The sequence below is a fragment of the Terrapene carolina genome, unplaced genomic scaffold (genome assembly GCF_002925995.2).
Source record: "Terrapene carolina triunguis isolate 2854851 unplaced genomic scaffold, T_m_triunguis-2.0 Scaffold85, whole genome shotgun sequence".
NCBI classification, from domain to species: domain Eukaryota; kingdom Metazoa; phylum Chordata; order Testudines; family Emydidae; genus Terrapene; species Terrapene triunguis.
The window spans coordinates 30,978,309-31,003,459 of record NW_020664436.1 but is presented as its reverse complement, the minus strand read 5'-3'; the positions used below and the strand labels follow the sequence as shown (position 1 = coordinate 31,003,459).

The 25,151-nt window shown below is 38.4% G+C and overlaps 1 protein-coding gene across 9 annotated transcripts in view; it reads left to right on the top strand.

The window, feature by feature from the left end:
- The window catches only part of QKI (QKI, KH domain containing RNA binding), a 299,835-nt gene that overhangs the window by 133,419 nt on the left and 141,265 nt on the right, over nt 1–25,151 (top strand). For all 9 annotated transcript variants that reach the window (XM_024194741.1, XM_024194740.1, XM_024194737.2 and 6 more), the window contains exon 3: nt 454–570. In XM_024194741.1, coding sequence (XP_024050509.1) covers nt 454–570 — 117 coding nt within the window. The remainder of the gene's footprint in view (nt 1–453; nt 571–25,151) is intronic.

Sequence of the window (25,151 nt, the reverse complement as noted above, 5' to 3'; positions counted from 1 at the left end):
ATTCTGCTGAAACTTTTCTCTATTTAAAAACTGAAGTTTACTCATTTTTTTCAACTGTATATATTTTCAGCATTTTATGTTGCTTAAATTATTTCTGTTTTTATTCTCTCAGATGTTTTTGTATTCAGTAAATGTGTAAGAAAATTTTGGAAGGGGGTGTTTCAGGAAGGGATTACTGTAGATTTTAATTTGGTAAATTGAGAGATGACTTTGGATGTAAGAAAATAGTGAAATTACTTTCTAGCCTGAAGATCACACAAACATCTGATCTACTTAGTCCACAAACGTTAGCCTTCTTGTCTTTAGTTACATCGAGGATTTAGTGTAGGCTCTTATGCAACATATGATGACATCTGAGAGCTGTTAATACATCTTGATAGATTTTTGAATAATTTTGTGATCGCTGTATTTAAAAAGTAAAGATTTTTTTCCCCCTCCTCTCCTTTATTCCAGTTCAATTTTGTGGGAAGAATCCTTGGTCCCAGAGGACTAACAGCTAAACAGCTTGAGGCAGAAACAGGATGCAAGATAATGGTCCGAGGAAAGGGCTCAATGAGGGACAAAAAGAAGGTAGGTTTTTTTTAAAGCAGCAGTTTTCAACATATGTATTTTACGTACAGTACATAAGGCATACATTTTCCTAATGCACAATAACTGTGAAGGCCTTAAAAACTATTTCTCCTACTTAACATTTTTTTTTGCAATAAATTGTTACAATATATTTAATGTTACTCTTTGAGTAGAGTCCCTATGAGTACTCCACTTCATCTGGAGAAACACCTGCAAAAGTAAGAGATTTCACCATTGGTCTATCCAGCAGCAGTTCTCCCCATTTCTCTCTTCCCTCTCTACTGGTTTGGATTACCTGTTGAATTTTAAAAAGTTGGGTCTTTCTGTGAGTGCCACACAGTTTATTTGATTGCGGTTACAGCTTTTCATTCCCCCCGAGAGAGATTCTCAGTGTTTGCCCACCCCACAACAGATAGATTCATCAAGGGGTTGATTAATCCTTTTTCTGTTGCTTAGAGAGCCCACACTTGTATGGGTTTTGAACTTGTTCATTAATTGCCTAATGAAACCCACCTTTGAACCATTGGCTAAATGTGCATTGCTACACCTGTCTTTGAAGGCAGCTTTCTTGGTAGCTATCACTTCTTCCTGGAGAGTTGGAGAATTAGGGGCGTTAATGGCAGATCGTCCCTTTGGCAGTTTTCTTCAAGGAAAAAGTATCTTTACGGCCACATCTGCCTAAAATGTCTTCTGAGTTCCATGTTAACCAGGTTAGCCACATTCCATTTTTTTTCCTGAAGTCAGACCAGACCAGGGAAGAAGTTGCCTTCCATAGCTTGGACGTTAGAAGGGCATTAGTTTGGTTCTGTCCACATAGAATGCTATTTAGAAAGTCTCCCAAACTGTTTCTTGTTTGTGGGCAGATCCAAGAGACCCCCAGTTTCTACGCAGACTTTAAAAGTATGTATCCAGATGTATTCTTTCTTGTTATTAGATTGGTCACATTCAGCCCCCTTCTAAAATAGCCCTTATTTCAAGATCCCAATCCAAGTCCATGCACTGTTGAAAAATGTATCAGTTGCAGAAATTTGCAAGGCTGCAACTTGGGCATGAATTCATGCTTTTCCCAAACACTTTTCCCTAGTACATGCTTCCAGATCAGATGCTGCTGTTGGCAAGGCAGTCCTGTTGGTATTAAATTCAGCTCCAAAGGTCACTTTCTCCTGCCATGAGTACTATTTTGGGAGTCACCTGAAGTGGAGCACCCACTTCAGGATACTACTCGAAGAAGGAGAGGCTACCTACTTTGTACAGTAACTGGAGTTCTTTGAGACCTGTTTCTCTGTGGGTGCTCCACTACTTCCCCTTTGAGTCTCATCTCGAGAGACTTTGCAGAGAAGGAACTGGGAGCAGTTCTTATCCTCGATATGGGGCGTGAGGAGGTCTGGAGCTCGTGCATGGGCCAAATGCGCACTGCAACTGAAAATCTCAGATCAAACGCACTTAAGGTATATGTGCACCTGAAGTGGAGTACCCATAGGGGCACACATCTCGAAGAAGTCCAGTTACTGTGGAAGGTAAGTAACCTCTCCTTTTTGCAAAATTGGACCAATACTTCAAAGCACAGTATAATATTTTAATAAATTCTTAAATTTGTGTGCACTGTAATTGCACAATTCAGTTTTCAGTTAACCAATTAATATTATTCTCCACTAACTAATCAATTTCTATTAGTAATTTATGATTTACAGCAAAGTTAAACATGAAAATAGAGCCCCAAAATGTGTTCAACTGTATCTATGGAAGGGCCATACGTCAGAGAAGTATTTTTAATTTAAAAAAAAAATCCCTTTCCATAATTGTCTAAAAACTTCCTGGTCCACTGAAGGTATTTCAGAACTTAGAAATATCTGATTTCGCAAGTACCATAGATAGTATGTGTTGGAAAAAGACAATGGGAATTTGTGGTGATGTATCCTGAATATTTTGATTGAATCAAGACACACCAAAGGTGTTTCTTCACGTATACCAGTTCGGGGCTAAGGGAGAGATGACACCTAAACTTCCTGCCACGGAAGCCCCACTCCTCCTCCAGCCATATGAGCTCAGAAGGGAGAACCTTCTGGCAGGAGTTGTCCTGTGGGCGGATGCTCATGATGGCAGGAGCAGTTACAAAAGCAGTATCTGCAGGCACCTCAGATGCTGACATCATCAGACTATGCTTGGTACAATGTTTACTCTGGTCACTTTTTCTTCTCTGCTACTTGGCAAACTGCTTGCCTTAACCCTCTTCTTCCACCCTCCCTCAGTCTCTTTATTTCAGTCTTAGTACACCATGATCCTCTGTTCTTTCCTTTAAAATATCCCTGAATGTCCCTTCTTCCTTGTTTTTCCTTTCATCTAATACCTTCCCTCCTCACCCACTCTGCCCTATAATACATTTTGTGTGTGTGTGTGTGTGTGTGTGTGTGTGTGTGTGTGTGTGTGTGTGTGTGTGTGTGTGTAAACAGAATTACAAGCATAAGTAAAATAACTAAAGGCCACCCAATAATTATTTTAAACCTCCTGAAACTAAGCACGTTTTCAAACCATCACTTCATTCACTGTGCTTTTATGTTAACATCCCTTTCTCTCACCCCATAACTGCCTTGTTTAGTTTGATGGAAAGCTCTTGGGCAGGGACAATGACTTACCTTGCCTTGTTTTTCTCGGGGGTCTCTAACTGATACTTGAATAAAATTAATAAGAGAATTTTTTAAAAAGTAGTTAAAACTTGCATCCTGAATTCCTCCTGCATACTCGTTAGCATGGACATTCCACATATAAACCAGTCCTTAACTAAATTTTCATTTTTTGAGATTAAGGCATTGCTTGTATGGAGTTTTAAAATATAACTTGCCAAATGTAACACTGTAGATTTGACAGTTGTTTGTAAAGGCTTTTGAAATAATGGTTTTCCTCTAGATGAGAATGAGAACTATTAGACAAATGAGTAGCTTCAGAATGCTTCAGATGACATATAATGTGTGGGTGTTGAGGCAAACGATGTGTGTTAAAACAAATCATATGGTTGACCATATGCAAACAATCTTGGGTGACTCCATAATGTTAATACTAATATTAAGGGTATTAATCTTTTGAAGTAACTACTGTAAACTTTTACATATTTTTAAAAAATATATATGTATTGTAGCAGAAGCTTACTAATGAAAATAACCCTTTGAAAGTTCTGTTAAAAATTCTAGTAAAAACTTACTTTTAGTAAGAAGAATATGACTGTTGTACATACCTGACTCAGAGCCAGCAACCACCTCACCAGAACCTTTTAGGATTTTCAAACCTCATTCAGGTTTAATCTAGTAGAAGATCATTCCGGCTATTATTCACGAAAGCTTTATTGTAGCTGCTAGTTTACCAACAAACAGTTTGACTTCTACTTTTTTTCAGATCAGATTCTGCAGAGTGGGTCAAATGTGAAGACACAATATGGTTAACATTGCAAGGATGAACTGTCAAACTTCTTTCTCTGAAAAGTGAAATATTTGTCTGTTTAGAAAGCTGGATGCTGTTTAAATTCATTCAGTCTTTGTTTGTTTTGCCTAAATGTAGATGTATACCTTGGTTTCCAAAAGACAGATGATTAAGTGTTTGCCAAGGTATAATTCTTAAATTCTAATAATAAAATGAGTAATGTGTAAACAGACATAAAGGGATAGGGGAAGAATTTTGGGAGAGCTCACTTGCACTTAGGTTGAATAGTTATCTGAATGAAGGTTTATTAATTCTTAATCTTCCATATTATGGGTATCCTGTTTGAAAAGTTTTCAGACACTTATTTCACAGACCTAAATTTATTAGTTGTCATTCAAAATGAGAGCAAGATCCAGGGGCACTATCTAATTAATAACCCACCTGCCTGTCAGGAAGGAGAAGGATGCTGATATTCTTGCTTGTGGGCTACTCTGAATGCTGGTGAGGTGTACTGAGCCTTGGTCTACACTTAAGTTTTGCCGACGTAGCTATGTTGATTAGGAGTGTGAAAAAAACCACACCCCAGCCTACACAGCTATGCCAGCAAAAGCCTTAGTGTAGACAGTGTTATACCAGCAAAAAAAAAAAATCATTTCTCAGTATAAGCTGCATCTACCGTGGGCAGATTTGCCAGTATAGCTATAATTTATAGCTATATCGGCAAACTTTTTCTAGTGTAGACAAGGCATTATTCTTTTATCTGCTTCTAGCTCAGAAGTTCTCAAACTGTGGGTTGGGACCCCAAAGTGGGTCGCAACCCCATTTTAATGGGGTCATCAGGGATAGCTTAGACTTGCTGGGACCCAGGGACGAAGCACGAGACCCACTGCCCAGACTGAAGCCAGAAGGCTTCAGCACTGGATGGCGGGGCTCAGGTTACAGACCCCCTGCCTGGGGCTGAAGCCCTTGGACTTTGGCTTCCTCCCACCTCCACCCTGGGCAGTGGTGTTCAGGCTTCAGTCCCGCCTCTTGGGGTTGTCGTAATTTTTGTTGTCAGAAGGGGGTCGCTGTGCAATGGAGTTTGAGAACCCCTACTCTAGCTAGTCAGGTGACTGATGCTGAAAGCATCCTTTCCACCTCAATGGCAGTGGAAGTGAAAAGGAGCATTCTCATTTCTCCTTCTGTCATTGCCACACTGGAGCTTTTACAGTATTTGGAGTAATTGGGTCCAGTGCTCTGCCATTCTTTTGGCTCACAGGAGGGTGCCTCATTTATTCTGCCCCTTCTCGGCCTCCTTGCTGCTTGTGGTGTGGTCTGTTCTCTAACCCTCCCTCAGCATCCACTTCTTGAGCTGTTGTTTCTCTTCTCTGCTGCTGTTCAGCTTTCCTAAACTACATCAGCAGAGTTAAATGGACATTCTTGTCATTTATTGCTGCCCACGTGGTTCTGAGCAGCTGCAGTGAAGCTGATCTTTCTTCCAGTGATTTGTCCATATGTATTCCACTTTTGGGCACTGGAGATTGGAATCTTTTAGCCAGAAATGTGCATTGGGGCCACCCATGCACTCTGAGCATCTTCATAGCTCGTATTGACGCCAGAAAAGGCAAAGTGGGCCCAAACACCCCCAAGTTCCTTCTTACTGCCCGTGGCTGCAAGACGGAATGCTGCCAGTGTCCAAGTCTCAAGGCATTTCTTCGTGCCCCCCCCATATATTGTAGGTGGTGTTAAGATTAGTTAGGTCTACAAGTGTGTGTATATATAGTGTAGTTTTCCTATTGGAATTTATAGGTATAATTTTTCTGTTTTTTGTCACTCGGGGTGAAAAATATTTTCCCCCGGTATTGGGATTTAGTCATGATTGAAGCTTCCCTCCTGGGAAATGACTTAATGATGGCTGCAACAGATGCTTCTTTTGCCTCAGGAAGGGGCACATTCCTGGCAAATATTGCATCTATATGTCTTTTTCAAAATGGACCCAAGAGGCAGTAGAGGCTCACCTCCATTTTTTTCTTTTAGACTGCCCTGTTGACCCAGGTAAGCAAGACCCATCAAACTAGCTTGATCTGAGTCCAGAAGTGTTCTGGGAAGTTCCAAATCAGCTGCCAGCTCCTGAGCACCGTCCTCCAAATGGTCCTAGTTGTGTACTCTGGTAGGGCTGCTAAATCCTCAAGTCAAACTTCAGGCAAGAGTAGAAAGGTGCATTGATTCTCTGGAAAACAGGCAGATTTCCCTTGGCAGACCAGAGCAAAAAAAGGTTGAGATCACCTCATCTTTTCCAGCCTAAGAGGACTTTAGGGCCCAGATCAGCTACTGATGGAGACCTGAAGGAGCATAGTACCAGACTGTTGGCACTGTCTCACAAGATGAGTAACTACCTCCGGTATGGAGTCTGCATACCAACAACTTGCTTGATACCATCAACGGCACTTCAATGCCCAGTCTGTTTTTACAGCACCAACTTTTTTTCAGTATCGAGCTCTTTTGTGTTACCAGGAGATCTCTATTTACTGAGCCAGCATCTCCATTGCTCTCTTGGGTGCTGACTGTCTCAACTATGGTGTCAGCTACCACCATTACAGCAGTACTGAATACCTCTTTAGCACCACATAGGGCACAATCTCAGATTTCCTGAGACCTCAATTAGGGTAGCGTCAAATCTGGATGAAGACTGTTACTGTGTCTGATTCAGAGCCAAGTAGGGAGGCATCCTGTTCGTATTACCCTTATGACTCAGGAAATTGAGGGCCTCCTATATGCATCAAATGTTTAGAGCTTACAAGGATAGGTACTCTTGGTGTCCTCCAGCTTGGCCTGTAATCCCCCCTTTTCCATATAATATGCATTCATGGCCCTACTGGAACTTCTGGGTCTTAAAATATGAGAGTCCGCCTCTGTCTACACCCCGCGCCCCCCCCCCCCCCCGCCTTCCAGAACTAGAATCACCTCTTCTGCACTTCTTCTCAAAGGGCTCAGTTTGCACTCCTACATACTGAATACTAAAAAGAGGTACTAGAGGAAGAGCATCATCCATGTAAAAGATCACCCTATGTCAGCTAACATTTCATTTTTCCTGGATAAGGCAGTGATGTCCAGTTCACACTCAACAATTATAAGACAACAATTGAAGACCTTCCCTTCAAAGGCCTTTTTAGCACTAACGTGGATGATTCCTTGCATATGTTAAGACTCCTGGGCCACTCTTTGGTCACCAGGTGCATACATACCAGTTCCTAGAAAGAAAGCCACGATTCTACACCAGGCAAAGGTCATTGCCTAATGTTTATTTCATCAAAGATCCTCAGAACTTTCAAGAAAAGACAGCATTTCTAGAAAAGGAGACCATCGGCCTCTCATGTTGCAACCATATTAAAGAAATCATTTTGATGTGTTAGTTGAAAGTTGCCTTACAGAAACCTGCAGGATCTATATTTATTCTCCCATCCTTCCAATTCTGAGGGTTTTGATAACATCACACAGGATTTGGCAGTAGTGATCTAATTGGCACTAGCCTGGCCAAGGCAGATTTGATATCCAGACCTAATGACTTTGTCAATATGCCCTCTAAAACCTTTACCTCTCTTCTATTGGAATTAATTTCCCAGACTGGAAAGAAGGTGCCTCTGGATCTGACCTCCTTACATTGCACAGATTGGATGACTGATGTGGAAAGAGCCTGTTCTCTGGAGATACAAAATATTCTGAGTTGAAAAGATTCTGCAAGATTAATGTATACAACCAAACGGAGGAGATTTATTACTTGGGCTGATCACCACTATTTATTTCCTATTGACACCCTAGCCTGTCCTTGAAGGTGGAAAAACTGTAACAGAAAATGTGGAAATGGCAGAAGTGCTAAATGATTTTTTTTTTTTTTTTTAGTTTTCACCAAAAAGTTTACCAGCAATTGGACATCTAACTTAATGAATGCCAGTGAAAATGAGGTAGGATTTGAGACGAAAATAGTAGTTAAAAACTACTTAGACAAGTTAGATTACTTCTAGGATATCACTCATCAGGTCCTGTCAACTTGAATACTTAAGGAACTGGCTGAAGAGATCTCTGAGCCATTAGTGATTATCTTTGAGAACTCGTGGAGGACAGAAGAGATAACAGAGGACTGGAAAAGGGCAAATATGGCACCTATCCATAAAAAGGGGAATAAGGACAACCCAGGGAATGATAGACCAGTCAGCTTAACTTCGGTACCCAGAAAGATAATGGAGCAAATAATAAGTCAATCAGTTCGTAAGCACCTAGAAGAAAATAAGGTTAATCGATTAAATGCAGGGGGCCCGGGACTGCTCCGCCCAGCCCGCAGGCCTGGGGGTCAACAATTAGGGTGGGTTAACAGTTAGACTAATGTTTGCCAGTTAACTGTTTAACCATTTAATATTTTACATTCTGTCTGTACTAAGGATGTATTACTGGTAAGGGGAGGGACGCGACAGGAGAAGTTTCGGCGCCATTGGTCCAGATCAGTGGTTCTCAATCGGGTCCGGGGCCCCCTGGTGGCCGCAAGTAAGTTTTAGGGGGTCTGCCAAAATAAACCAGAGAGCAGGGCCAGCATTATACTCACTGGGGCCACGGGCAGAAAGCCGAATCCCAAGTCCTGCTGCCTGGGGCTGCTCCAGCCAGCCCACCGAAGCCCCTCCTACCTGGGTTGAAGCTGAAGCCTGAGCGCAGCTTTGCTTCGCGGGGCCTTGGGGAATTGCTCTGCTTGCTACCCCTAACGCTAGCTCTGGCTTTTAATCTACTGAAAAACAATTGTTGTAGCATGGGTGGGCCGTGGGATTTTTATAGCATGTTGGGGAGGAGGGGTCTCAGAAGGACAAAGGTTGAAAACCCCTTGTCTAGATAATACTTAGTTCTGCCTTGAGTGCAGGGGACTGGAATAGAAGACCTCTCGAGGTCCCTTCCAGTCTTATGATTCTATTTGGCGAACTCATCAATAAATTACACATCGTTTCAGATTGAATGAAGCTGCATTTTTCAGCAAACAAAAACTAAACAAATATTGCCTAGTTCTGCTCATAACTCATTTGTAACATTTCTGTAGTTACTGGTCTCTGACCTTCCTCCAGAGACTTGCTTTTCTCCAGTAACGCATGGTCTTGATCTGTCTGTGTGAATAAATGTAATCAAATGTAGAGTCGTTGACCTTAGAAAATAATAACCTTAATGTTTGCTGGAGGGTCTCTCTCACTTGCTGAGTCACTTGACAGCTGTCTTAAACATAGAGTAATTAATGTTCACAAATCGTGAGAAGTGCTACATGTACTATATATGTGTGTACAAATAACAATATAAAGCTGTTGTACTGGCACTTTTATTCAACTAGAATATGTTTAGCAAGTGTTAAGGCTTTCTTTTATATGTCAGAATGAATTTTCTCTCCATTTCCTTTTTTGAAACCCCTTGCAATCAAGATATTTATGAAAACTTAATGTAAGCTAGTGCCCCCAAACCAAACCTAAGTTCAAAATGTATGGTGTTTTTAAAATGCCAAAAGACTTGTCTGAAAATTTTCATTTTTTGGTTTACTTTATGAAGATGACCTACATGAATGAAACTGTGCAAGTGGTTATGAATATTCTAATATATGAATTCTCCAGTAATTGCAGGTTTTTTAAGCCTGTCTTTCCGATCTTGTAAAGTCGAGTAAAACAGCATTGATGACTGGATACATGAGCCGTAAGGAAAACCTGTTGAACACCCTTTACAAATAAAATTTATTTTCAATAGCGAAAATAGAGCTGTCAAGCGATTAAAAAAAATTAATCGCGATTAATTGCAGTGTTAAACAATAATAGCATACCATTTATTTAAATATTTTTGATGTTTTCTACATTTTCAAATATACTGATTTCAATTACAACACGGAATACAAAATGTACAGTGCTCACTTCATATTTGTTTTTGATTACAAGTATTTGCACTGTAAAAAAATAAAAGAAATAGTATTTTTCAATTCACCTAATACGAGTACTGTAATGCAATCTCTTTATCATGAAAGTTGAACTTACAAATGTAGAATTATGTACAAAAAAACTTGCATTCAAAAATAAAGCAATGTAAAACATTAGAACCTGCAAGTCCACTCAGTCCTACTTCTTGTTCAGCCAATCGCTCAGACAAACAAGTTTGTTTATATTTGCAGGAGATAGTGCTAATCGCTGCTTGTTTACAGTGTCACCTGAAAGTGAGAACAGGTGTTCTCATGGCACTGTTGTACTGGTGTCGCAAAATATTTGTGCCAGATGCGCTAAAGAGTCACATGTCCCTTCATGCTTCAACCACCATTCCAGAAGACATGCATCCATGCTGATGACAGGTTCTGCTTGATAACAATCCAAAGCAGTGCAGACTGATGCATGTTCATTTTCATTATCTGAGTCAGATGCCACCAGCAGAAGGTTGATTTTCTTTTTTGGTTGTTTGGGATCTATAGTTTCCGCATCGGAGTGTTGCTCTTTTAAGACTTCTAAAAGCAAGCTCCACACCTCATCCCTCTCAGATTTTGGAAGACATTTCAGATTCTTAAACCTTGGGTTGAGTACTGTAGCTATCTTTAGAAATCTCACATTGGTACCTTTGCGTTTTGTGAAATCTGCAGTGAAAGTGTTGTTAAAATGAACGTGCTGGGTCATCATCCGAGACTGCTATAACAGGAAATATATGGAAGAATGAGGGTAAAATAGAGCAGGGGACATACAGTTCTTCCCCCAAGGCATTGTCAGAAATTTAATTAACGCTTATTTTTCTAATGAGTATCATCAGTATGGAAGCATGTCCTCTGAAATGGTGGCTGAAGCATGAAGGGACATATGAATGTTTAGCATATCTGGCATGTAAATACCTTGCAATGCTGGGTACAATAGTGCCAAGCAAATGCCTGTTCTCACTTTCTGGTGACATTGTAAATAAGAAGAGGACAGCATTAATCTCCCTTAAATGTAAACAAACTTGTTTGTCTTAGCAATTGGCTGAACAAGAAGTAGAACTGAGTGGATTTGCATTGTTTTGTTTTTGAGTGCTGTCATGTAAAAAAAAAAAATCTATATTTGTAAGTTGCACTTCCATTACAAAGAGATTGCACTACAGTACTTGTATGAGGTGAATTGAAATATACTATTTCCTTTGTCATTTTTACAGTTCAAATATTTGTAAGCAAAATAATATATACTTGATTTCAAGTACAACACAGAATGCAATATATATGAAAATGTAGAAAAGCATCCAAAATATTTAATAAATTTCAATTGGTATTCTATTATTTAACAATGCAATTAAAACTGATTAATCGCATGAGTTAACTGCGATTAATCGACAGCCCTAGAAAATAGACTTCATTTTGGAAGAAAATTTTAAAGTTTAGAAATAATGTGAAGTTTGTTTTGCATTGAACCTTAATGTTGATTGATGTGGAGTGCCATAATAGAGAAATAAAAAGTCCCTGCTTTTTAAACTTGGTGTAATACAGCATGGATTTCAGTGATTCAGAAGTGGTCAGCCTGGAAGGAAAATGTTATAGTTTACTAAGTAACATTCCTTTGAAAACAACCCCCAAATGTTAGAATCTCAAATCTTTGTGCTCATAGTAAACGCTTCTTATGAACAGTAAAGTGGTTTTAAAAAAAAGTTTTCTTATACTTAGGACTTCATGTTGTTTCTGTCTAGGTATTTGCCAGGTGTATTAACTTCATCAAGTATCTACAAATTCCTGTTTAGGCTTTAGGAGAAACAGCCTGCTTAGTTTAAGTGGTTTTGTATGTTTGCTTGAGTGGATGTTGTGTGTCTGTCTGAATATGAAGAATTTTGAGGGGAAAGTTAATTTGAAGAAATGAGTGTAGCATTTAGTTCTGAGAGTTGAAATCCGCCATACTTCTCTTCTGTGGGAGTGAATTGCATAATCTAAATCCAGTTCCTATGAAACTTCATCAGTCTCCTGCTATTGGCTGACACTTCAGTGGTTACAGCAGAATGTAAATGTCATGAGAGAGTCGGGCCGTGGTTATGTACAGAGAGGTGATCTGTTAAAAATCTAGGGCCAATCCCAGAGAGCACTTTGCATGTTAGTTATTTTCCTGATTCTTTCTAGCTATGTTGACAAGACATATTTTAAATATTTGGTGGTGTTGATAGCTAGGCAAAAATGAAACATGCAGTCTGTATGCAGAATATACAGCCAAGACGATCAGTGTTTGATACAATCGTTTTGTGATAATGGCTGTCAAGGAAATTCATGCTGCTCAAATGCTTACTTTTGCAGTTATTAGAACTGTCAGAATCAGTTCACAAAAATCCATTATCAGGAGCTCTAGCCATTACAGTGCATTGATTACCACTTACCAGATACTTCCTAGCTTGGGCCTGACCAACGTGCTGCAGTTTGTTAAACTTCATGGGTTGAGCTTGGAACAATGTTTGCTGAAGATGAGTGTTGCCAGTTGTCTGTGGAAGAAAGTGCCATATTGATAGTTGCAGTCACATGTCATCACTGTCAGATTTTGTTTCTGCACTCTGAAAAAAGAATTGTGCAAGCAGGCAGCTGAAGAGAGAAGCATCATATGTTTACAAAGTGGGTCCAGGAATTTCACTTTAAGGTAATGACTTTATCTAAATTTCATTATAAGGTTTGTGTTTTTGACACAGACAGACACACAGTTTGGGCATTCAAAATGCAGTATTTTAATTTATTACTCTATGATCAATGAAGTTTCCAACGTGAAGACAGATTAATTCCATCTTAAAGCTTCCATTTTAGCAGTCGCTTCAGCCAAATGTTCTGTGACCATTAGTTATCAGGCTTTCTTGTCAATATGCAATTCCAGATCAGAAGTTACCCTGGTTCATCCATATATATTGAATTTGTTTGGACAGTGTCCGAAAGGTCAGTGTATCAGATCTTTTCCATGTTAAAAAAATAAAAATCCTTATTCTAAGCTTAATTTTCTTGTGGAAGTCATATATTCACTTAAAAGGTGTTGTATTGAAAGTGCTTTTTTTCTCCACCAAATCTACTAAACAATTTTTTAGCACAATGAAAAATCTGTCATATCAGCATCTATAGTATAGATGATTTACAGATGGATGATTTACAAATATGTGGAAAAAAATTGCAACTTCTAGAATCTAGTTATTGGAACAGTGTCCATAGACGATTACCTACTTAGTTTCCCTACTATAGCGCTTTCTTGTAGGATACATGATGCAGTGGGGTCTTGGTGACCAGTATGTTTTTACCAATGGCAGATGCTTCTAGAAGTGGGCTGTTCTATTCAACTTCCAATAGCTTCACTGCTTCTGTGGCTGCTATTGCCTGCAAAGTGAATAGAAAGTCTGTTCTGATTTATTTGGAAAAACATTTTAGCTTGAGCTGTGTTGTCCCTCCGTCCACAGGAGAGAAGTATCTTGTGTTCTGGACCTATTACACTTCTGATATGAAAAAGACCTTTCTCTTTGTAAAGGTAACTGTGCTTATGGCTTCTCTGCACTTAAAACATTGCAACGGTGTAGCTCTAGTGCATCAGTGAAGATGCTACCTACGCCGATGGGAGTAGGTTCTCTCTCTCTCCCCAAGAGAATTCTTCTTTTGACCTACACTGGGGGTTAGGTCGGTTTAACTGCTTCACTTGGGTGTGGATTTTTCAACTTAGTTGATCATATAAAACACTTAAAATGTATAAATGCTGATTAGTGGAGGACATACTCCAGGAAACTTAAAAAAAAAGTAGCAAGGACTTTAAAGTAATATTTAGAAATTATCTCTTGATTCACTCTAATGAAATAAGTTGCTTGTGTAGGGAGCTTTGTAAGCAGTCTGTGCAGAATAATTATCTCTTTACCCTACACACTTTTTCTCTTTCCAAAGTAGTTTACTTCGCCTATCACTTCCAGTATGTAATTCTTTACTGATCAAGTGGTGAATGAGAAATATCACAGGTAACTTGTTTACATTTGGGAATAGTAGTATTTTTATAAGAAAGGCTATCTCCTGCTTTTGTACAGGTCTTATAATAGGTTCAGTGTTGTTGCAGTGTGTTTTAAATAACTTTTTATAAAAACGTAGCAAATGAATGGCATTGTTAAAATAAATGATTGTATAAAAAGTCTATTTCATGATCTGTTAAAGAACTTTTTTACTTTCTAGTGCAGAATGACTTTAATTTGCTTTGAAAGATAGTGATGCTGATGTCTGAGGGCGACGAGAATCACTGGAGAGCAATATTAATCTTTCAGGAAAAATACAGCTGATATGAATCTGATGTAATGTCCCCTTAAATAGCTTTGTCTCTTACATGTTTGAACTTTCTATTTAATGTTTATAGAGAATTGTGCTCAACTAAATACTAAGCTGAAACTTGGGGATTGTCATTTAAAAAAAATGCAGCCTTTGTGGTTCGAACAGCAGCCTAATCCTCTGATCGAATTCCATCCTTGATATTAAACCTTGATCATGTATTGTTTTTTATTAAACTTGGATTAAGAAGAGAATTACAAGATTTGTTGTATAGGTAGTTAACTGTTAGGCTATTTGAATTCAAAATCTCTGATGTGGGAAGAGGATTATTGAGCTTGTGACAGTGGGGGGAAAAAAGGATTTTGAAAATAGGATACAAGAGGATGTAGACTACATGGAGGAGTTTTATGAAAAATACATAACTTTTTAGTAAGAGTTCAGTTTCTTTTGTGTTTCACTAATATTTTAGTTACCACTTTATCTAAACTTTCTTCTGACTCCTCCAGAGCAAAAACCCCTTAAATACCAGAAGGTGAGAGAATTCAGATGGTTTTGAAATGGACAAAACAGTAGTATAAAATACAGGTGAAAGTGTATATCAATGAAACTCTTGAGTCTTGACATGTATGAATAAGCATAATGCGCTAGGTTTAATTCCATAAATGACCCAATAAATTAATGGTAAAATTATGTGCTTGCTAGGAAAAAACTAAACAGATATTACCAGATTCATGGTAGTAGACATACACATACTACATCCAGAGTTCTCTCAGTGAAGGATGGCTGGGATTAAAGTGGTTTTAGTTATAGGCTGAATATGCTGGAATTCTCAGCTGTTAACATCTGTTGCTTTGAACAAAAGGCAGGCTTAAAAACTATGATTTTTGAGGACAATTCATATTGGAGTCTATTTTGCGATATTGTGAACATATACGTTAATTGTTTAGCACATGATGCTTTATATCGTCAACTGCTATTTAAATTTAAGATGATATACAGTAAAGAGAGAACCAAAATTTACTACATCCTGCTAGTCAGTACTGAGATTAAAATGAATCAGAAACATGTTTTGAAAGGGATCTGTAAGCAACAGTAAACTTTTCCATCAGTGAAATAACTTACTTTTAACTAAGCTGTAAAACTTAAAATAATTACTATGGCATAGATCTAATACTAAGATTAGTTAATTATCCATATCCAATGGAATGAGCTAAGTTTCTTTTGAAAAAGGAGAGTCCATTTTAGTTCTAGCTGCTGTTAATGAGTCTTTTTCAATTAAGTCCTGATTAGATTGAAGTCAATTTATTTAAGGAATATTGAAGCACCTTGTACTTGTATTGTGTTTTGTTGAATACATAAGATTTTCCTTTTAAATGAGCTAATCCTCTCATCAGACAGAAATTAGTAGTGAATTGTTGCTTACGTGTACTTTATTACACAGAACGTGTCAATTGACTTTTTTCCTAAATTCTTGAACAAGAAGTTTTGATGGTAAGAGATTTTTTCCATCACCAAGTGTCACAAGGCATTAAACATTATAAGAAAAAATTAGCTGTCTTTTTGTTTTGAATCGGGCCATTGAATAAAAAAATACTTTCATTGTGTTTGATACTTCAGCTGCATGTCGTCTGATCAGTTCATTTAGTAGGTGGCATTTTGATGTTGAATTAGGCAAGAGAAAGAATTGATTCTTATAGGACTCTGCAAGTGAGCAATCTGTGGTGGAGGTGCAGATTCCCATCACCACTGTTGGATGTGTTCCTCCAACAAGTAAGAACTTGTACTATTTTAGTGGTTTTCCCCTGGATCCTTGCCAGCTCTCAGGTGGGTGAGTAATATCTCACAGTTGACAGTGTTGAATGCTACTGAAGTCAAGGAGGATAAGAATGAATGTTTGGCCACTATTTATTCACAGTAGGAGATCATCCATCAGTGCCATTCTGTCTGATGCCTTGGCCTGAATCTCGATTTATGCTTGGTCAAGGATACTTGCTTCAATTGGATGAGTTTGTAGCAGGGCTTTGGAGCTGTGCTCCAGCTCCAGGCAAAAACCTGCAGCTCCACTGCTCCGGAGCTGCTCCGCACTCCAGCTCCGGTCTCCGCTCCAAAGCCCTGGTTTGTAGTTGGCCTTTGGCTACTTTCTTGTATCAAATGCATGGTTTGACACTGGCTGGTAGCTGGCTAGAAACATTGTATCCAAGATGAGCTTTTTCAATGTTTGTCAGACTCTTAGATGTTTGAAAGAGGAATGGAAGAGTCCTTCCCTGAATGAAGTGTTGGCTGTTTTGGTAATGAATGGCACCAGTTGCTGGTAGGTTTTGCCATCCAGGAAAGAATACGGGTGGATTAACAGCTGTTGTGTTGAGATGCTTTTTGCGTGTCCAGTATTTCTTGCAGTGAATGTATTCAAATCCAGGAATGCAGGCAGGCTGTTGATGGGTGTAGAGAGAATTGATCCATGGTGTTTGAGAAGCCTTTTCAAATGTAGGTGATCTTTTCACTGAAGTAGGATGATTGTTCTTGTTAGTGCTTGGTGCGGGATTTGGTTGTGCGCTGTAGGCATTTAGGATTAAGAGGTTTACCATTCTGGATAACTCATGAGGGTGGGATTTGACAGCTTCAGTGGAGGTTGATAGAAAAGTTCTTTTGCATAAAGAAAAGGAATCGATAGAAAAACAAGACACCACCATTCATTTAAAATAAGCAATTAAATTATTGGTCATTTAAAAGATAAAGGGATGTTTGGCTTCTTTTTATCTGCTACTTAATCACTTTCAAAATAAAGGAATGATCTTTACAGTGTTTTAGAGCAAGATAGTATGTTCTTCAACTTGGTGAATTACATCAGGAATTGCAATTACAAAATATATTTCCTAATAGGTTACTTAATACCAAAATATCTTATCTAAACGCAGACTTCAGTGATACAGTAAACCATCCCCATTTTACCCAGGTCTGCCAATTTTGCAGCTTTTCCATTTACCTAGTATTTAGGGGTAGAACTACAGGTGTCAGTCATGGCCTTTTGTCATGTAAATAAGTCTAGCAGTAGAGCTTACTCAAAAATGAGTAAAGTTAAAATAGTTGTGAAGATCCAAATGGACTTGCCATGGGATTAAGTCACTACTTTCAGTCCATTCATCCATTGTTGCTAAATGTTTGAATTCTGCTGATATCTTGGATTATATTAATTTTGGAAGTAACCTCCTGCAATTTTTTGTACATAATAATTGACGATTGATGTATCTGGTTGTTGGGGAATTAATTTGAGTTATTTGATTCCTCTGAGATGAGTGTTTTCATGGGGATTTTTTTTTTAATTACTGAAACTCTGGGAAGTGGATTACTTCAGCGTGAGAAACTCTATTTTTTTTTAATGTAATTATCTGATTAAGTTCTGTGCAATGTATGGCAGGGTGGATTTGATATAAATCAAATTGATTTAAATCACTAGTCAGGAAGACTCTATTTAATCATGGATTTCTACATAAAAGTGCATTCTTGCTGGTTGTTACAACCTTAATACATATTCTTCACAACTCAGAGATAGATGTAGGTTTCATTTTTAGAAGGTACATTTTTCAAATGATCTATTTTGTAAACTTTTCGGATTAGTTTTACAGCTATATCAGAAAATGAATGATTGTTTGGTTATTTCATTTGCCAAAGGTATTTGAAGCAGATATTTATGAAGTCTTAGGAGGTGAACTATCTCCAATTCAACAGGTTAATGATTAATATTTGGAGGATTTTCTTGCCATTAGGAGGAGAACATCACCAGACAGACATTTAAATTGTTTTATTTAACTAAAACAACAACGTATTCTGGATTTTTTTCTTCAACAGCAAATATATAATATTTTAACAAAACAAGCATATGAATATTTGAATTTAGTTAAACATTCAAGTTTTTTACAATCAGGTTTGCTTTTGTTAAAATTGTTTAACTAAAATAGTTAAATGAAATTAAAAAAAAAAATCAACTGTTAGCCAGGTCAACATGAGAAACTTAAAATATTGGCTTCTGCAGTCATCTTCACCTTCATTTTCCTCTTTGTTCATAATCTGGAAAAGAAGAACAAGCTTTCCTGCTTTTTCAGGTCCCAAACAATTTCTCAATTTGGAATGAATTAGTCCAAAGGAAGAAAATATTCTTTCTACACCTGCAGAAGAAGCTACTGCTGCTAAAAGTGAGATTATCACTTCGACATTCTCTGAATCCAAGTGTTTAAGTGACTTCCACCGGTTCACTGGTGTGACTTTCTTTAAACATAATCATCAGCAAACATATTTCTTGAATGTTTCTTATTCCCAAACTGAGTCGCTTTTACGGCCTGCTGCCATTATAGGTTTTCCCTTCTAGTGAGGGAATGGTATGGTAGATCTCAAATCAATGATGGCTACACTCGGAAAGACCTCAAGACTTCTGGAATATGCTGCTCAAACTAGTTTCACTTTTTTGTTTCTACTGCCTGTCCTTCCCTTCTCATATTTATCTCCAGATTTCTCCTCCTCCTTCTTCTTCTTCTTCTTCCGCCCCCAACAATCTTCTATTCATGTAACTTTTTGAAACTTTGCACTTTTAGAGAGGGGTAAGGGATTGACTCTGTGTACACAAATTTGCAGAGGAACAATAGGGTTGAGGTCTGCTATTTCTCACCTCTCTATATTTATTTATTTATTTAAAAACATTTTTGCTGTTAACAAGCATGTTACCTCTGGAGAGACAAATCCACAGTTTGAGAACTGCAAAATTAAGCATTTCTGATGGCATCTTCTAGACTGAGCACTGAGTCCCATTGGGTAGATAGAAAGATTAACCTAAATAATCTATACAGAAACCCCTGAAACCCCGTAAGATTGGGTCCCTAATCCATGAACTATTGGAACTCATTTACAAAACTTTTCTTAAACATTAGATGAATATATTCTCATACTATAGAATTAGAATTTATAATCCCTATTCCGTGATGAGATATCTTTGAGCTCTGATGTATCTTAATTAAAACGATCTTCAGATAGGTTTTTTTCCTCAAAAAGCATTTTATGAAAAAAATCAGATTTAAATAAAAACGGAATTTTTTGATTTTTTTTTTAAATCATTGATTTTATCCACCCTGATGCAAGGCCATATGCATGTACATTTTTAAAAACAGTGCATCTAAAAATCATGCAATGACTAATACTTTAAATGTAAACTGTCCTGGAAGTCAAGTCCCACTGATGAAAACAGAAAGGAGCATAAACTCTCTCAAGTCAAGTGTAAAGAAGAATTTCAGTCCAAACAAGAATTTCAAGAGCAACTAGCAAAAGGCATAACTAACAGCACACAAAAAAAAAGGTAGTATATCAGAAGCAGGAAGCCTGTCAAACAGTCAGTGGGGCAACCGGACAATCAAGGTGCTAAAGGCGCATACAAAGAAGACAAGGCCATTACAGAGAAGCTAAATGAATTCTTTGCATCTGTCTTCACTGCAGAGGATACGCGGCAGATCCCCACACCTGAGCCATTCTTTTTAGTTGACAAATCTGAGGAGCTGTCCCAGATTGATATGTAAGTAGAGTGGGTTTTGGAACAAATTGATAAATCAAACAGTAGTAAGTCACAAGTGGCAGATGGTATTCACTCAAGTTCTGAAAGAACTCAAATATTAAATTGATGAACTAACAACTATGGTATGTAACCTATCATTTAAATCAGTCAGTGTACCAGATGACTGGAGGATAACTAATGTGAAGCTGATTTAAAAAGCTCCAGTGGCAATCCTGACAATTACAGACTGGTAAACCTAATTTCAGTACCAGACAAATTGATTGAATCTATACTAAACAACAGAATTATCAGACACATAGATGAACACGATATGTTGGGAAAGAGTCAACACTCCTTTATGTAAAGAGAAATCATGCGAATTCTTTGAGACTAGCTGTATAATGGAACAAGCGTGTGGACCATAGAACCATAGACTTTAAGGTCAGAAGGGACCATTATGATCATCTAGTCCGACCTCCCGCACAACGCAGGCTACAGAATCCCACCCATCCACTCCTGCAACAAACCCCCAACCTATATCTGAGCCATTGAAGTCCTCAAATCATGATTTAAAGACTTTGAGGTGCAGAGAATCCTCCAGCGAGTGACCCGATCACAAGCGTGATCCAGTTGATACAGTATACTTGGACTTTCAGACAGCTTTGACAAGGTCCCATACCAAAGGCTGTTAAGCAAAGCAAGCAGTCATGGGGTAAGAGGGAAAGTTCTCTTATGGATAAGTAACTGGTTAAAAGATAGAAAACAAAGGGTAGGAATAAATGGTTACAATGGAGAGAGGTAAATAGCGACATCCCCCAAGGATCTGTACTGGGACCAGTGCTGTTCAACATACTCATAAATGATCTGGAAGAGGGTGAGCATTGAGGTGGCAAAGTTTGCAGAGGAGCCTAAATTACTTAAGATAATTAAGTCCAGAGCTGATTGCGAAGAGTTACAAAGAGATCTCAGTGTAATGGGTGCGAGGGCAACAAAATGGCAGATGAAATTCAGTGTTGATACGTGCAAAGTAATGCACACTGGAAAAAATTATCTCAATTATATGTACAAAATGGTGGTGTCTAAGTTAGCTGTTACCACTGTAGAAAAAGATTTTGTAGTCATTGTGGATAATTCTCTGAAAATATCAGTTCAATGTGCAGCGACAGCTGTTTTTATTTATTTTATTTATTTTTAAACTAACGATGTTAGGAACCATTATCAAAGAGATGGATAATAAGACAGAAAATATCATAATGCCATTATATAAAGTCATGGTATACCCACACATTGAATACTGTGTGCAGTTCTGGTCACCTCATCTCAAAAAAGATATATTAGTATTAAAAAAAAAAAAAAAAGAGTTATGGAACAGTTTCCATATGGAGAGAGATTAAAAAGATTGGGACTGTTCAACTTAGAAAAAAGACAACTAAGGGGTAATATGATAGAGGTCTATAAAATCATGAATGGTGTGGAGAAAGTGAATAAGGAACTGCTATTTACCCCTTCCCATAATACAAGAACCAGGGGTCACCCAGTGAAATTAGTAAATAGCAGGGTTAAAACAAACACTTTTGCGCACAGGCAGCCTTTGAAGCTTGTTGTCAGGGGATGTTGTAAAAACCAAAAGTATAACTAGGTTCAGAGAAGAATTAGATAAGTTTGTGCAGGATAGATCCATCAGTGGCTATTAGCCAAAATAGTCAGGGATGGAACCCCACACTCCAAGCATGCCTAAACTTCTGAGTGCCAGAAGCTGGGCCTTTATGACAGAGGATGGAACATTGGATAATTCCCCTGCTCTGTTAATTCCCTCTGAAGTATCTGGCACTGGCCACTGTTGGAAGATAGGATACTGGCATGGATGGACCATGGGTCTGACTCAATATGGCCATTGTTACGTTCTGTTCTGTTCAGTATGCATGGAAGAAAACAATTAAAACTTCTTCCACTATTTACATTAAGGCTAACTATATTAAAACTTTTTTCCCTTACAAGAAAATATATTACTGCAAAAGTGTAATATTTTACAAAACTTTCCTGTGTGACATAAATTGAGTTTGCAGCTGTTTAGAGGCATTTTACATTTACGTCTTTGAAAAGATCTTAAGAATTTCCTTGCAAATTTTCTTTAGCTGGTTATTAATAGATGGCAGAAACTATTTATTGAAAACACATGGGAAACAGTGGAGTTACATTTTCTTGATTGCTTTATTACTAAAAGTAGTTGACAAATATAATTCAAGTACTATAAATGAATTCATAGTGAGTCAGTTGCCTTATGACAACCTTCCCTGATACTCTACTCTTAACAATTTAATTTAGAACTGGAATGAATTATTATTTTCTGGCTTGTGAAAGTAGAATTTTCAGAAAATACTCAATTTGCTCATAGGCACAGCTTCAGTTATTCTAAAAAATGTAAGGGAAATGATAGGAACATCCAAATTCTTGCTAATTCCATTAGGGAACAATTACAAGTTATATGATTATTTAGAAACCTAGCCCAGTAGTTATTGGTGATTGGAAAAATTGGAGGGGTTCTCTTGGCTGGTTAGTGGGTGCAATCAGTTGTCAGGGATGTTCTGTGGGTTCCAGTTTTCTTTCGTGTGAAGGTGGATTTCCTGGTGAATGGATATGAAGGAAGGATTTGAGTCAAACTGAAAACTCCACCCCCCCCCCCCCCCCCCCAGCAAATCAAAAACTCAGAAATTTCTAATTTGAAACAAAACATTTTGGTAATGTGATAGTGCTTTCTTTATAACCATTAGCCCAGTGGTCAGGGCACTCACCTGAGAGATGGGAGATTCAATCTTCCTTGAAACTGTTCTGCTGTATATAAATAGTCATTGGAGCAGGGACTTGAACTTGTGTTTCTTCATTCTAGGTAAGTGTCCTGACTACCAGGCTATAGAGTCATTCTCATTCTCTTTCACTGGCCAAATGAATATTCATGGTTACTTATAGCAGTAGTTCATAATCATTTGGTGGGGTAAAGAAACGTGAATGTGCAAATAGTGTCTTTGCCAAAAATGCAGGTTCGGGCAACCAAAAATATTTGTCTGAAAAATTTTGCCTAGCTCTACTGTAGAGTGGGAGGCAGTCTGAAAAATATCATTGTGCTACGTGATACTGATGCATTGCCAGGGGCCAGTTGCTGAGTCCGTTATGCTGTTGTTTCCTGAGCCCTTATCTACTCATTAAAATGTTCTATTTATAACTGTCTCTCCTCATGTTTCATATCCCTGTTCTTTCTGGAAATAGTCCAGTATAAATTCTTTGACCTTCTACTCACACTTATCCTTTTCCATACTTGGTCCCCATTTCCTCCACTTAAGAACATGCACTTAGTCTCTTTTCATCTCCCTCAGCAGGTCATCTTTGGCTTTCTTTTACCACCACTGTAATACCTGTTGGCGCTCTGACCTCTTCCACTGCCCATTGTACTGTATTGATCACTACCATGAAAAATACAGGAGATAAGTATTAATTACTGTAGTAGCAGCTCGTCCATCACTGGGAATACTAAGTGGGAGTAAGAGTGACTATTTAAATTCAATTTTGAATTCCAGTGTAGTTTTACAGACAATTCAATTGCACGTTAGACGGGAGATCTTGAAGACACAGAATTTACGCAATGAAGGTATGAATATAAGAGGAATGGTGGAATGTTAGATTATTGTGGAAATTGAAGCAATTGAAGGGAATTGGGTGGGAGGTTTATGAAGCTCAGTTGAACTGGACTGACGTTACTTATTCAATGTAGGGTTGGGAAATTTGTGCTAGTTATTCGCGTAAAAGATACTGGAATACCAACTCTGTGAATGTAGAGGCTGTGAGCTTCTTTGGGGGAAGAGGGAAATAAGGTTGGCCCCAAACTTGGTTGCAGGCTATAGCAGAAATCTCTCTTGAGGACTGGAGAATATAAGATTAATTGGTGTCTCGGTTAGATTTTTTTTTTTTTTAAACGTGCCTTTTGATTCCTGACAGCAGGTAGAATGGGCAGTGAAAATAAATATAAGCCCAACATCCATGGCCTGGATATACCTATTTGCTATCTGTATATGCCACTGATGGTTTTTCATGCTTTAAGTAGAATGAATTGTGATTGCAGGTAGATAAGAGCAGCATCCTGATTAGGTACCTAGATCTGGCATGTCAGCTGAATCCAAATGCTTTAGCCGCAGTGCTCATATAATTTCTTGCAATAAAATTTTCTTTACAGTTGGTAAATGATAGCTTATGTTACTATTTCCCCACCTCCACTTATCTAGTAGTGTAGCCACATTGCATAACTAGCAAGGTGTACACTTTAACCCTAGCCAGGAACAGTAGCTCCTGGAGCCAAAAGGAATGAGATGGAGGAACCAAACTGAGTGGGCCATAGCTGGAATTAGCTGCTGCCACATACTGTGGAGGGGACTGGCAGAATGCATGGGAGGTGGACTCTTCTGCCCTCCCTTTTAGGTACATCCTCCATTTTTAAACACTGGTGGTGGCATTCAGTTAATACTTGCAGATCTTCCTTCAGCCCCATAACCCTGCCAAACAAACCCGCATTGATGTATACAAAGGCTCGCAGTTTTTTATTGCAGTAAAGAATCTCCCCACATCTTCTATTGAACCAGCTCAGTTGTAACCATTTCTGGGTCTAGAACTCTGTGAACAGTTCCTGAAATCTGTGGTCTTGGGCATCTCTTGGCCTGTATTCTCTTCCTTCTGCTTTGCCTATTTCACAGAGGTAATGTTCCCCTCCTCTCTTCCCCACTGCCACTTTTTATAGGGACATGGAACCGCCATGCTATTCATAAGCTCAGTGAGCAGCATGAGATGGTAAGTAGACAGAGGCTTTGGTCTAGGTGTCAAAAGAATGGACATGTTCTCTTCCTTGCCCTGGATTTAGTGTTGTACTGGACCTTAATTCTCTTAAAATATTTCCATGTGTACTTGTTGCTGCAAGTGATGCCCATCTTAAATAGGTATTTGCCACTATAGTGAGAGAACTCTTGGTGCCTTTGGGGCTATTGTTCATAGTTGCTGTCTAACATGGCAATTGCACTGGTGGAGTCTGGCTTTGTGGAGGATGAAATGGTGGTTTGTATTGCTTTAAAAAGTTTCATACTAGCATTGTGGTCACCTGTGACCATTTGAAGCATTTTTGTTGGAGGGTGTATGCTGTGCACAAGGCAGACTAACCATTGGTTTAATTTAACTATGTGGCAGTCAAATGCGGATAGAAGAATAGAATACTAAACCATTGTTGAACCAGCCAACATAGCTGTATCTGTGTAAATAAATGAGTCCAGCTGCCAGTACCTGGTTATTGGTGTAATTCATTGGACTAATTAGGTTATTTTGGAGCCCCTCTGTAGAGATTGATAGATTTCCATTCCATAC